General features: G+C 42.3%; 1 protein-coding gene across 1 annotated transcript; it reads left to right on the top strand.

Annotated features, from left to right (window-relative positions):
• Positions 1-1,812: 1,812 nt before the first annotated feature.
• Positions 1,813-11,545, top strand: gpr176 (G protein-coupled receptor 176; the record flags this gene model as incomplete). Its single annotated transcript, XM_080452695.1, has 3 exons — positions 1,813-2,041; positions 7,842-8,094; positions 10,324-11,545. The coding sequence occupies 3 exons, from the start codon at positions 1,813-1,815 to the stop codon at positions 11,543-11,545; spliced, it is 1,704 nt and encodes a 567-aa protein (XP_080308821.1).
• Between the last annotated feature and the right edge of the window lie 4,366 nt (positions 11,546-15,911).

The following is a 15,911-nucleotide window of genomic DNA, read 5'->3' as shown; positions in this document are numbered from 1 at the left end:
TTTGGTAATTAATTTTAGTAGCCATGAGATCAGGCTCTCGCTTGGTCCAGAGTTCTGAGTCAACATGAAGATTTCCCCCCAAAACTCTGTTATGTAACATGATTGTGGCTTCTTTCGATGTAGACAAAGCATTTCACAGGAAATGATTTGTATTGACCATGTTGGATATGGTGCATGTCTCTGTACATTAGATGTGCTTGACAGCCTGCAGTATACAGATGGCTCTCATGCTGTCAGGTCAAGTATCCTGTCACTCACTGTCACTGTCTGTGAGGTGCTTGCTCAAAGAGGGAACCAAACCAGAATATAAACAGAAGGGTGTAGGAAGGAGAAGCAGACAGGAAATTACATAGGATATGTGTAACATGGATATTTTGAAAAGCATATAGAGTCTCATAGGTTACTGCTGCATACTATAGACTGGAGCAACTAAGCAACATTTCGATGCTGTCGGGTGGAAACCTTGTATGTCCAAAAATATTTTGTTTTGTAAATAAAGAAAATAGCCGATCTGCTATTTTCATTACTTTTGTGCGACACTTGTATAATGAAGTAGGGCATTCATTAACGAAAAATATATAAAAAGTTGAATATGGAGATACAAGATACTGACTGACTGACTGACTGACTGACTGACTGACTGACTGATTGATTGGTTGATTGATTGATTGATTGATTGATTGATTGATTGATTGATTGATTGATTGATTGATTGATTGATTGATTGATTGATTGATTGATTGATTGATTGATTGATCACTATATATTTCCACTGGCCATTTGAAATTTGGATGAGCATTCATTAGGCCTACTCTCAGTCCACTACAACAACTTGTCTTCACAGTAGCTAAACTTAAATTGTTTGGCATGACCATGGAATGTACTGCCATGTTTGGGTATTTTCAGGAGAGAATTCAGCTCACCCAAGAGGAATGTCTCAAAGGTCTGCGAGAAATAACACACTTCAGTTGCAAGTTTTGCCTCCAAAATTACAAAGATGACTTACATGGTGGAATTGACACTTAATGACTCCTCTGTCCTCTTCTCTTTTTTTGGTAGGCTATTATTTAATTTAAAATTCATTCAGCCGGTGTCATTCATAAGGTTCTGAAGCATTTCTTGGTCGTTAATAAGAGGAGGAGCCGTCTCTCCAGTCTCTCACCTCATCATGCATTGAAATAATAGCCTACCAACACCAGCGAGTCCATCAGTCCACCAATAAAATGGACAGCGCGATGGGCAGCAGCGGTTTGTCAGCTCGTCTGGAGCCTGGACAGTGGACACAGCGATTTATTCGACGCTGAGCGACAATATAGGCTATAATCCGTTTACTGCGAGACTCGCGGACAGCATAATCGGTCCTCAACATCGTCCACCGTCCGATCGCATGCTCTGTGTGTGATACACCCGCTGCGCACGGATGCTGCCCTGACCTGAGCATCTATAGCCTGTCAAAGAAAATCCGCAGATGGAAATACTACTAATGGTTAGACACCAAGCTTAAATTGTGGTATTAGTTTTTTTTTTTTTAACCTATTTTTATATATATTTTATATGATTTTTAACCACCCACTGTTGTGAGTATTCGTTCGTTTCTTCGTATCTCAGATAGACCACCTGACATGTGTTGACATGAGTTATTATGTTTTTGGGAGGAAGGCATCTAGCGTCACCTCCTTGGGCAGCGCGCTCCCGAGCGCAGTCAGTTGGGTTGGGGGATGTGTGTGTGTGCCGTTGCAGTGTGGGCTCTTAAATAATCACTCCATGTTTCTAAAACATGTAGGCTAACACATAACAGTCTCGTGAACGAACATGGATATTGGGAGCTGGCCTCCGACGGTCGGGGATGGAGGTGCAGCGAATGTCACGCCGGCCAACCTCCTCCTCCTCAACTCTTCCAGCCCAACGCAGTGGGACAGCGGGCCATCCAACGAGGTGACTCGATTGGATCACATTCACCAACAGCGACTCATCGAAGACCAAGCCTACAGGGACTTCACCACCACCATACAAGTTTTCATCCTCATAGGATCGCTCATTGGTGAGAGACTAGACTGCACATCCTCCTACACATGCACTCACATCACACCCAGGCCCAGCCCCACATGTCCCCGGGGGGTCGCATTTCACTTGATTGATGGATGATGTGATGGTGCACCCGATTTGGGATATTTGCTGTCTTGAGAGTTGTCCCACTAAATACGATACAATCTTGGGAGAAGAGGTGGCACTCACCTGGCACTGCAGGCACCACATATTGATATATTCAGTAGCCTAATTCCTCTTCGGGACATGGATAATGCATTTCTGGCGAAAATGTCAACTCACTTCTGAATCAAGTATTTATTTGATTCACAGTTTGACTTGGCCATGGCCCTGTCATAAACAGAAATGCATGTGATAATTAAGCCTATATATGCCAGACAATAACTTGGTGAGAAAACAAATGAGAAGAAGGCTATAGCCTGTTTAATCAAGGTATATAGCCTACAGCTGGTCGTAGTAGCCTATTTATCAGTTTCCCTCAAGTAAACACAATACACTAATGCAATTACTGAAGCCTCTGCCCCTATGTCTCCCAGATAGGTGCATTTGCTGCCCAAAGTGCCCAGCACTGCCCACCTGCCTTTAGCTGACTAATAATCTGCTCCCATCTCCAATCTGAGCAAATTAAAATCAGTTGTTGTTAATAATATATTATGAGCTGGCCAATGGTTGAGCTGTATGAGTCTGTCTATGAGATAGTAGACCAAGGAATAAAGAGGGTGAGGGCCTTAAAGGAGCACTTCACCTATTTTCAACCTATCTTCATATAATTGGCAAGGACCAATTTGTGTCTACTCTGTCTGACAGTGTCTATGTCTCAGAGGAGGATTGTGGACAGTTCAGAAACTGACATCATAGGTAGGCAGGGTTGCTAATTTCAAGCAAGTGTTAAAACCTTTTCTATTATCATTGTTAATGCAAGAATAATGGCTCCTTTTGCATTGGATTGATGCCATCAAGAAAATGTCATTGTACACTTGTGTTCAATGACAAAATAAAGTCATCCACCCATCAATGATCCATCCAGACACTTTTGAGATACTTGAAAGGAGTATTTGTGTTGATCGGTATGAAATTGCCCTTCACCAGAGATGTCGTGCCATTTTTATCCATTCAGAATTGGACTTATGTAAGAGGGAATTCAAATGGATTGTCATTGCCAGACCCAAGGGGTCGGGCTTACATGAGGCTTTGTACCTGTTTCGTCCATACATGGGCATGGTCACTTTGTCCTCCGGCCCTAGCCAAAAAAAAGTCTGTCACTTTGTCCTCCGGCCCCAGCCAAAAAAAATCTGTCCCCCTTTCGTCCCCTTTCGAAACTATTCATGACATCATTATTATGTCACAAGTATGTAATTAAGTAAATGGTAAATGGTGCAATTTATATAGCGCTTTTATCCAAAGCGCTTTACATTGATTGTGCCATTAACCCATTCACACACACATTCATACACCGATGACAGAGGAAACCATGCAAGGCACCAACCTGCTCATCGGGAGCAATTAGGGGTTCAGCGTCTTGCTCAAGGACACTTCGACACTAACTCTAGGGGAGCGCCCCACCCCGGGATCGAACCGGTTCACTCTACCCGGCCACTCTACCCCTGAGCCACTGCCACTGCACAGTAAAGCTCATCATACTAGAACTTAATTCTGGGTCTGGCAGAACCAGGTCTCCTGGTCTTGTTTTATTATTAGTGCCATTCGAGTGTTCAAGTGTTCACTCTTTTTGGTTACTAAAAAAGCTGTGGCTCAGCTGCAATGCAAGTAATGTTTTTTGAAAAGCTTAAAAAGGTTCACAGTTTTATTTGTCACATGCCTACCCTTGCAGCGCTTGCAATGCTTGGTAGCATACTTCACTTTGTGTTTGGTTTTGTAAAGCGACTTTGAGTACTATATACATTGTATGTATTATTATTATGCAGTAGCTACAGAATGGAAAAGGTATTTAAAGAAAAAATCTGTAGTAAGAATGTAAAAATGTAGTAAGAATCAGAGTGAAGTACACTACAGCACTGTGAAGCTATGTGAGAAAGTGTTCTTCTACAGCTGCTAATAAGAAGGTGTTGAATGTGTTGTTTCACACATGTAACAAAATGTGGTGTTGAAACACTTGGATGCATAATTTTCTTTTCTTTTTTGTCCTTTTTTAAAAGCACCCAGTGAGGTAGATAACACATGGCTCCATTTGTGATATGACAAGTTCATCATTCTTTTTGTATGGTACCTGAATCAGCATAAGGTCAAAGACTTTCGGGTGTTATCGTGTTGTTGTTTATCGCTGGACTGACATTTTGTAGGTGATAAAAGGTGGCAAGGTGCTCCTCAACTCCCAGGTTAGAATTTGAACCATAAAGGCGGTCTGAGACAAGTGATTTTTACAGACAAAACAGGCAGTGACTATAGAAGACAGCAGGCTAATCTTACTTGACCGATCAGTGCCAAATTTCTTGTGCATCCTGCCAGTAGGCCAAGGATGGTATTTGTATACCAGCCCACTTGACATTTTGGCCTATAAGTCTCGAACCGTATAGCAAAGACTTAAAATCTTATTTTCCCCTGAATTCCTTGGTTCATGACGTAACATATAGGCCATGCTGCCTATTGGCCTATTCTTTCATGACTTAACGGTATAATGCTAGCTTAACCTGTGTGAAATATTAGCCTGTTTGATTGCTGTGTGGCCTCACATGCTGCGTCTGATTGAGAGGCCTGAATGCTCTATTCAACTGTAAGCAGTGCACAATGGTTTGAATCAACGTGATGTGTGTCTGTATGGAAGGTCGTTGATGAAAGTGGTTATTATATTCAAAAATAGAAATACTAAATCAGTTGTGCTGATTTGGTGTGTACATAAGTGAGATTAATCAAAGGCCTGACAAAGCCCTTCAAATGATCCAGTATAATTGTATATCCATGTCATGGATTTACAATTCTACAGGATCATTTAGATTCCATGACATGTACCCTATGTAAACTTTATTGTCACATCACAGGTTTACTGGTGTATATAGCGGGTGAAATTATTTTGTTGTTGTTGTTTTTTGGGTGAAAAGACATAACAGAACACAGGTGACATTAATGACAAAATAATAATAATAATTAGATAAGAAGATTTCCAAAATCTCACAGATATATACATGGAATGATACATTCACAACAGGAAAAAAAAACGCATGAAAGGAAAAACAAAACAAAACAAAACAAAAAATGACAACTGTGTGTGTGTGTGTGTGTGTGTGTGTGTGTGTGTGTGTGTGTGTGAGCAATTATATCCACAAGTTTCCTAGGGCGTTGTGGGCATCACTTCCTGTCGATTTGTGTGGATGCACCCTGATAGGGTGCATCCACACATAAGATGCAAGTCATCGGAAGTCCCATCCACTCCCATGTTATGGGACAAACCGGAAAGACTATCCCGATGCGTGTCTGAAGCTCATATCCGAGTTCCGCTCTTCCTTGAGTAACGGCCAGAAATGGCCGGAACCGGAACAAGGGCTTGCGACAACTAGCGTCAACTTGCATCTTATGTGTGGACTCTGTGGATGCACCCATACCTGACCAAATCGACAGGAAGTGATGCCCACAACGCCCTAGGAAACCTGTGGATAGGTTTAACTGGAGTAAGGCTTATGGATGATGACCAGGCAAGGAGAATCACTGGGTTATGAACTTACAATTGAAGATACTTGATGAAGCCAGACCAGATGTGTGCCTATTTTGTTAGTGTCCAGGGAAATGTAGTCTATTATTACGTTTTTTCCAGTGAGCGATATTTATGTTTCCCTTTGATTTCCAGTTCATGAGGATAGTTTTCTCGGGTGATATTCTTTGTGATGCTGCATTTGCAGAAAGGTGGAAAGAGATAGAGAAAGTAAGAAACTGAAAAACAGATCAGACTCAGATATCAATAAGGGCAGTGTGACATATATACATAAGGTGCATCTTTTAAAATAGCAGTGCGATGAGGCAGTTAAAATTGCAGCAGTTGAAATAACAGATATGTACGTGAGGTACATGTAAAATATAAATAAAAACATAATATATCAATAAAATCTGTGTACATGTATAACATGTATGTGATACATGTACATGCCCTGCAAGTTTATCTGTCAGATCATGATTAGAAGCCTCAGGGGAAATCAATGATGATGTTGGATGGAGGATTTCACCTAAAATGATCTGTTTCTTTTGACTTTTTATCTCTTTCACCCTGGAGTCCCAATTTTGAGCATGTGCTTTTCAAAATGTAATGTAATTTAAAAAATAGTGAAAATCCCTGATCTACAAGCTTACAACACACTCCCTCGAGTCCTTGCCGCTGTGCGCCGAGTTTGAAGTCGTCGGTCCCATATATGCATGAATGAATCATGAAGGAATAATTTTATTTTCGTATCTGGCTGCCTCAACACAGACCATCCCTTACGGGATTATTCAGACACATTGTAAAGAACACAATGTTTCCAGTGCCAACATGCTGACACCAGAATAATAAACAAAATAATTTAAATAAATACCACATACTGTATACACGACTCTGATCAAAGGTACAGAGACAGTTTAGTTGTCTATTTTCAAACTAGAGAGTGGAGGGCAAGAGAGAGAGAGAGAGTGAAAAGAACAAGGAGAGAATAAACAGAAGACAGACTTGAATGTTAGCTTAGACAAGGTGACATATACAATACAAAGAACTCAATGTTTAGGAGTAAGAACGAGTTGGTACGATCCATCACAGGGGCGTTTGTTGGATGTTTTCTTCTGTTTCTGCTTTATGGATACATACATTTCGAAATTGCGGATGTATGGTTATCAAATATATTTAACTACCGTAAAGTACTATGCACATGCCCATATATGGGCATAGTGGTTGGATCTGTGGCTCTAGACAACCGGATCTCTGTATCTGTCAGTCCTTGCCCCTTTTATGACCATATACTGTATGGAGATTGTTGATGTCATCAGTATTATGCCCATATGGGCATGCCCCCCTTTGTGCCCATATATGGTTATGGCTGTGTCATAGTGACATGAGCGTGACGACGTGGTTGTATCTTTGCCAGACCCAAGGGGTCGGGCTTACATGAGGCTTTGTACCTGTTTCGTCCATACATGGGCAGGGGCCATTTGTCCTCCGGCCCCAGCCAAAAAAAAGTTTGTGACGTCTTCTTTCGTCACGAACTATTCATGACATCATGAACTTCAGTTATAAAGTGGTTTGTAGGTGTGTTACATACTAGGACTTCATTCTGGGTCTGGCAGAACCAGGTCTCCTGGTCTTGTTTAATATAAGATATGATGCATGTATGCATGTATGGTACAACCAAGTACAGTATATAGGGCTTAAAGGGATACTTCACTTTCACATAAAATAAACATTAAAAAAAAATATTTAAAAAAAATTAAAGAAGTTATGTCAAAATAAAGGCCCCCTCACACATTAGTAGGACACTCTAATGCGTGAGGGGCCGTGATTTTTCCATTACTTTTTTCATTTATTTTTAATATATTTTTTAAATGTTTATTTTATGTGAAAGTGAAGTATCCCTTTAAGTGATTTCGATATACATACCATTCTGTACTCACACTTGCTCTGCTAATTTACAATGATAATATTTCTTTGTAAAGTTGCACCAGACATACACATTCAAATCCTCATAAACAGGTCCATTTGGTTACATTTGTTTTGTACACTCTCAGAGTCAAAAAATGAACACTCAGGACTTTACTGTTTAACTGCTCTGAAATGAAATCAATGGAGAATTTGCCAAAACTCTTGGTGTCTCTCTCTTTTATAGGCAATGCTACGGTGCTGTGGTGCACCTGTTGCACCAACGTGTTTAAATCGGTGACCAGCCGCTTCATCAAGAACCTGGCATGCTCTGGACTCTGTGCCAGCCTGGCGTGCGTGCCCTTTGATGTGGCATTAGGTGCCAGTCCACGCTGCTGCTGGTGGCTGCACACGCTGTTCCTCTGCAAGGCCATCAAGTTCCTTCACAAGCTCTTCTGCTCCGTCACCGTGCTCAGCTTTGCCGCTATCGCTCTCGACAGGTCAGTTCATCCTCTTTAGCTACAGAGAAAAATGAAAGCTCCAATTTCCTTATGTTTTTAATTTTCTATACTTTTACTTCTACTCCACTACTTCAGAGACAAATATTGTACTTTTACTCCACTACAATTATTTGAAAACTTTAGTTACTAGTTACTTTGTAGATTTTGATAATTATTACAAAACATACATTAACCACTACAGCCCTATTTAAACTTTTGCTATTTGAATAGCCAATCTACAAGCTCACAACACGTCACGATGCAACACGTTGTGTGCTTGTAGATCTACTATTTTCAAATTATTTTTATACAATTTGAAAACTTGAAATGGAAAATGTCTGCATAATGAGTACTTTTGGTATATTTTGATGCCAATACTTTTGAAAGTACATTTTTGATATTGAACTTTTACTTGTAACAGAGTATTTTTACATTGTGGTATTGATACTTTTATTTAAGTAAAAAAAAATTGTACTTTTACCACTGCCCATTAATTAGTTTGCTCTACTTGGAAGCACCTCTTAAAAGAAGTGGATGTTTTGCATCAATTCCCCAATTAATGAATCAATATTGCCCGGCCAAGTCAGCTGGAGCAATTCATTTAGTAAAACCTGAGACTCAGAAGTACAAAAAAAATCGATGCTACACAGTAGGACCAGCAACAAACAAGAGCTCTGCTCTTCGAACCAGTTTTTGTACAAAAAACAGAGAAAGTCTTTTTTTGCTACATTCATCTACCCCCCATGGAGGTGAGATGGGAGGAGATCAATGGAGCATGTGTATACCCATGCTGGGAAGACATGTTCCAAGACTTGTGTTCAGAGCTGCAGTCAAAAGCACACAGAACCCTCTGGGAGAGTCACATACGCACGCACGCACGCACGCACGCACGCACGCACGCACGCACGCACGCACGCACGCACGCACGCACGCACGCACGCACGCACGCACGCACGCACGCACGCACGCACGCACGCACGCACGCACGCACGCACGCACGCACGCACGCACGCAATCATTTTGTTATTTCTGAGTTCAGGGTTCCTAGAACTCAGGGTTAGTAGGCTACTCTCCTGAGCAGGACCCAAATTAGGCTCTGAGAACCGTATCTGAGAGCCATAAGTTTTTTTGCCCCTTGAAATGTTTGTTTGAAGAAACGCTTATGGTTTGATTTGTCAAACATGCCTTTGTTGTAACCTGTACTTACTCACTCAATACAAATAATTATATCCTCAAGTTTCCTAGGGCGTTGTGGGCATCACTTCCTGTCGATTTGATATGCTGATACCTGATCAAATCGACAGGAAGTGATGCCCACAACGCCCTAGGAAACTTGTGGATAGGAAAAGGTCAATACTAAAGTATACAATCCACTAGTGAATAGCTACCTTGATGTTGTGATACTGCTGTGGGCATCTAGTTTTCATCACATAACTCATAATCAATATTCAATTTGTCTATTATTATTCACATAAATTATAAGGTTATTTGAACGCTGAGGCACACACACACACACACACACACACACACACACACACACACACACACACACACACACACACACACACACACACACACACACACACACACACACATACACACACACTGTACCACATGCTGTTTTCATTTCTGACTAATAAATTATTCAATCAATATTATTATGGGTACTCATGGGTGTGTCAGAAAGATCAATGCTTGATATCATAGTCTACTAGAAGTCTACTACATGATATCTAAGCATAGCTATAACTAGGATAGAACAAATTCAACTTAAGAGAGACTTCACCACACAGAATTAATGCAATGGTGTTTATTACAAAAATGTTATTTGGTAAGCATTAAAGAGACTAGATGAATTAACACTTTGGCGCGGGCCCCATCGAAGGAGAATCGATCTGAAGCCTCAGATCAGATCCTGCCTGGTGAAAGGCAGGGGGCTCCGGAGCCCGCCCCCGTAGATAGGGCCACTCCATGCCTTGATTGACTAAAATTATTATATTCAACAAATCCTTCTAATAAACAATTTAGATGACCAGGTCACAATGTAGAATTGAACAATTTAACTTCTGTCCATAGGGGGTTCCACAATCATACAAACCCCATTTCCCCCGCAGCTTCCTTAGACTAGCAACCCAGACTCAGAGGAGCACACTTTTCTAGTTATGTCCATGCCTCTGCTGGTCATCACTCTGTAATAATGCTTTGTTTTTTTCCCTCGCTTGTATCTAGATACTACTCTGTGCTGTACCCGCTAGAGAGGAAGATCTCGGATGCAAGATCCCGAGACCTGGTCATCTACATTTGGGTCCATGCGGTGGTGGTCAGTGTACCTGTGTTCGCCGTGACCAATGTCACCGACGTGTATGTCACCTCGTCCTGCTCGGACGCCCACGCCCAATCCCTCGGCCACCTGGTGTACGTGCTGGTCTACAACGTCACAACGGTGATCCTTCCTCTCGCCCTGGTCTTCGTCTTCATGGTACTGATTCGCCGAGCGCTCAGTGCCAGCCAGAAGAAGAAGGTCATCATTGCCGCGCTGAGGACGCCACAGAGCAGCATCTCCATCCCCTATGTGTCGCAGAGGGAGGCCGAGCTTCATGTCACACTGCTGGCCATGGTGCTAGCCTTCTCTGCCTGCAGTGCCCCCTACGGGGCCCTGGTGGTCTACCGCACCGTTCTGGTGGAGGGCGAGGAGCTGCCTCTGTCCCTGTACCTCACAGCCGTCTGGCTGCCCAAGATGTCGCTGCTCACCAACCCGCTACTGTTTCTGACCGTCAACCGCTCGGCGCGCCGCAGCCTGATGGACCTGCTGGCCAGGGTCCACAGACGCTACAGCCGCCGCAATGTGGTCAGCACGGGGGGCTTGGCGTCCCTGGGGGGAGAGGGTGGGGTGGGGGGGTCAGGCGGCCTGGAGATGGCGGGCCGCTCTGGAAGTCAGCTCCTAGAAATGTTCAACATTGGCCAGCAGCAGATCTTCAGGCCCTCTGAAGAGGAGGAGGACGGGGTCCCGTCTCTGCGTTCAGGAGCATCCGCTCAATCCACGGAGGACAACCAGGGCGAGTCCCGACTAGGCAGTCTCCGAGCCGACGGGATCCCGAAGAAGGACCCTGAGCAGGGGGCGGGGGACATGCTGGTAATGACCAAGGAGGGCGTTCCCCCTCCACCCACGGCGCCCAGGATCTCTCCGGCCCACGCCTGTGCTTATACCTCCTCATCACAAGTTGCCCCAGCTACGCCGACGGAGGCTGAGGACGTCACACAGTTCGGGTTCGGTCCGTTTGAACTTCCGCCCCAGTGGCTCCCCGAGACCAGGAACAGTAAGAAGAGGCTGCTGCCGCCGCTGGGGAACACACCAGAGGAACTGATCCAGACAAAGCAGACCCGGCCTCGGCCGGAGCGCCGCATCAGCAGGAACAACAAGGTCAGCACCATCCCCACTGTGGACCTCTGAAAACGGAACCCCTGAGGCCTCACCTGGAGGGCACAGTGCACACCAGTCACTGGTGTTTAGTGACTTTACTGTGTTTCTTTTCTAAGCAAAACAAACTGTACTGATTTTCACTGGTACAGACAAAATCCTAAGGGTCCATGTACCCTCAGGGTTTAAGTAATAATTAGTAAGGGTCCAGGTTACACTCTTGAGAGTTAAAATAACACTCAGTTTTTCTGCCCTACTGTAAGCACTTGCTTGAAAGTAGTTTCTTGATAGAGTGGATCAAATTCTATTTGTTTTTCTGTGGGAAACAACATTTCAGTTGTGTTCAGTTCCCTGAGAGACGTCTTGTGTTATTAAATGCCTCTATACGACCTTCAAAGCAGAACAGGCTGTGGCAGTACACATTTTTGAGATAGAGACATGATAGCTGCACCACAAACGTACTGTAAATACACAAGGTATACCTTTTTAAAACTTTAATACTTGTGCTATTTGATTAGCGAGCTAGCATCACTTATTCACTTTAAACACTTAAACTATATATACTTCAGTTGACAGGGGTCCCCCAGGGATCTATACTCAGTCCCCTCTTTTTTATATACTTTCGCCGAAAACAGACGATCTACAAAATCACAACGCGTCGCAACTCACAATGTGATACGTTGTAAGTTTGTAGATGAGCTATTTTTGCTGAATGTTTGCCTATTATCACATGCACAGAATAGGGACGCTAGAGTTCATGTGGTATTGTACAAATCCAATAATACAGAGAGATGCACTGAAGCTCGACACATTACCAAAAGATTGAATGATTGAAGGCTATTATGAATCCTCATTATTTAATTATTATGAATCCTCACTGAATAGATTTTTATACTGTGATCTGATGGTCTACAAATGTATACATTCTGTATCATTTTGTAGGGTGGGTGATGATTGATTTAAGCAGTCACACCTAGCCTGAGTCAAACGAATTGAACGCAGAGCTAGGTGTGCGAGCTATTGAAAGAGTGACAACACTTCCATAGACTTACTTTGTAAATTAAGAATATTCAAATCATATTCAATTTTGATTCCCAAAACCAACTTACAGCTGATTTGGGATTTGTTTCGGCTGTGCTTAGAGATAACAACAAGAGCAAGAAGAAGGTAGAAGTAACCAATAGTTCCAAACACTACTGGGTATCGTTCCAAACATTGAATCCTCATAATGGCTGTTGATGAAGATGAAGATGAACTCTCTCTTTCAACAGTTCTGGATGTAACACCTGTCGACTCACCATAGGTGTGTGGTCACACCTAGCTCTGAGTCCAATTTGTTTGACCAATTAGTCAGGCCAGGTGTGACTTCTTAAGTAAGCCATCACCCACCCTACACTGTTCATTCACTGACCCTATATGGGTTTTATTTTCTGGTAGCTATATTTTAACTTGAAGTGTTACTTGATTCTTAAATATATAAATATAAATTTCATATTTGGAAGTGGATTGGTCTTTTGCTGGCCAGATACAGTACATGTTAGTAGTTCTCTCAATTCCCATCCTTACAGTGTATACATTTTCCGTAGTAGATGTGGTTTCTTGTCATTTGTACTGACTGAGTATGTGAATTTGATAAACTGAAATTTGAGATTACACAAATATGTATTGTATAAAAATGTGAAGTTACTTGTCCTCTGAAAGATATATATTTAAAACAATCTATGTATATTTGACCTTTATTTAACCAGAGGTAAAACTCCCATTGAGATTGAAAATCTGTTTTCCAAGAGAGCCCTGGGAAAACAGTTTTATCTAGTCTATACCACACAGACACACGCACGCACGCACGCACGCACGCACGCACGCACGCACGCACGCACGCACGCACGCACGCACGCACGCACGCACGCACGCACGCACGCACGCACGCACACACACACACACACACACACACACACACACACACACACACACACACACACACACACACACACACACACACACACACACAGATAATGCCCATACTATTATGGAGATCCCTGACGTGAGCGCAAATCAGTATTGTTAGGCGGTTTCTGTTGTGTGTGACATGAGACCAGAACATGATCAGCGAGAGAAAGAGAGAGAAAGCTAGAGAGACAGAGACACAGAGAGATTGGGAGGGATGGGAGAGGGAGGGAGAGTGAGTAATTGACCCATGCAAAATCCCAGCTGGGTACTGAAACCTGAACACGCTGATCGACTCGTCTCTTCTTGACGTATTGTCAGCACAATAACCCCAGCAACACCAGGGAAGCCGATAACGTTATATAAACATATCAACCTTTTATTTCTCTCTCTCTTTTTCTCTTGGCTATAAGGAAGTACCTTCTTCCTGGTTGGGGATCTCCTGATGTGAAGTTAATCCATCCTATTGATTCCACCCAGTTTAAAAACCAATGGGTCATTTAGCATGTACCTGTTTGGAACAAATTATAAATATATATGAATGTGCTATACAAACATCATCATTTATCCATGAATTTAAATGTACAAGCCTCAGATCTAAAATGTCTCAGTTTATAATCATTTGACATTTTCAGTTCAAAAGGAAAATCTATCTCAGCTGATTCTGATACTGTATTATGGCAATTTCCCGCCGATGTATGTCGTGATGATAGCAACAGGCCCTGAACCAATGCTTTGGTTGAAGTAAACACAGCCAGGTCACACCTCAAATATTTGTCAAGCCATCAACCCCCTCAGGGCTACCCACAATCCCCTGCTTTGTCCACAAAGAAACAGAAGCTATACTGCATTCTCTCCACAAAGCATTATCAGCCAACATTGTGCACTCATGCCTGAATGGAAAAAAATCTATCTCTATTATTCATAGGTGGGAAGAAGATAGTTTATCCTGACATTTCTACCTCAAAGAGCAATTCTCTAGAGTATTTCAGCCAGTACACAGTAGCCATCATTGATCGACTGTTAAGCCTGAAATGCCATGGGGGATTCAAAGTGTTGGCTTACATGGGACTATGGTTGATTTCTTTGGTCCAATGTTCATCCAGTATTCCAGTTTAGACCAGCAGTTATATGCAATACAAAGCAGTTACTTTTATTCACATTTGCTATAACCATTGCACGATAACTTGCTGCCCCTGCCATTGCTCAAGGGTATGGTAATGCACTGTACATCTGTGACAAGGTCAGCTGAAGAACAAAACCGTTGAATATCTCTTCATCTTAACGTCGCTGTCGGTGGAAACCTTGTATGTCGAAAAACTGTTGCTTTTCAGAAGATGAAAAAAAAAGAAACCGTTCCATTAAATCCAATGTAGTTGTTCAATGTAGTCACAAGCTCTTGTTAAAACTTTTCATTGGATAAAGAAATGATTTATAAAACCCACAGACAGACCTCAAAATTCAAGCACATTGCGATGCGACATGTTGTGAGCTTGTAGATCGGCAATTTTTACTACCTTGTATGACAAAGAAGGGCATTCATTTATAGGGGGGTGGGGTGAAATATGGAGGTTTCTGCCCGAAAGCAATATTATGCTCTTTCTATGGTAGCCCGTGCACGAACAGGAAAGGAGACTGCTTTGCACATTAAATGACCACTTACTGTTCTTGTAAGTGATCAGTGAAATGTAACAGGACTGGTGAATAATTGCTGGTTGACACTGGATTTTCATTTAATAATTTGTCAGACGTGGCATTCTTCAATAGTCATTGTACAAAAGAACTGCATTGGAGTCAACATGAGAGTCTGGTGGTCTTTGGAGAGCCCAAAGCGCTTGAGCTTGAAATGTTGCTTCGATTTTTTTCTATTTATTTCTTTATTTTGTTGCCATGGTTGTTGTTGCCGTGAGTGATGCCATTGTTGCAGAGGTGAAAGTCTACAGATGTAAATGAGCGATCAGAGCCTGGCTTGCAGCTGTCTTAATACACTCAGAGATGCACTGCTGTGGCTGCATTTCAAAGATGCAATTGTGGCGACACTTCTTCAGTTGAAAATACACAAGTTTTGTCATGCGATACAGTAAACAAGGCATAAATTATCCCATACTCATAAAAGTTCTGTAAGATTTTCAGAACTTGTAACCATGATTTTGAAGCATGATTTAGACAAGGAGAGACCCTTTTGTCATTGTAAACAGTTAATAGTTTTTTTGTTATTTCGCCGCAGGCTGAAAACCCACCTCTTCAGGAAACACTACCCTGACCCTTCCACTTAGCCTTGCCTACTTGTTGTCAATTATTTGTACAAGCTCTTGTTTTATTGGATCTTGTTTATTTTGATACACTTATTTGTTTTAGCTCTTGCTAATTTGATTTTCCTATTTGTCTCATCTGTTTAAGAAAGTAGGTAGCTGATATATTGCACTTTTACCTTAGCGCTAGGTATACTAAG

The sequence above is a fragment of the Gymnoscopelus braueri genome (assembly GCF_963280865.1).
Source record: "Gymnoscopelus braueri genome assembly, chromosome: 16".
Classification (NCBI taxonomy): Eukaryota; Metazoa; Chordata; class Actinopteri; order Myctophiformes; family Myctophidae; genus Gymnoscopelus; species Gymnoscopelus braueri.
The sequence above is the reverse complement of the archived record's forward strand: the minus strand, read 5'-3'. Positions and strand labels throughout refer to the sequence as shown.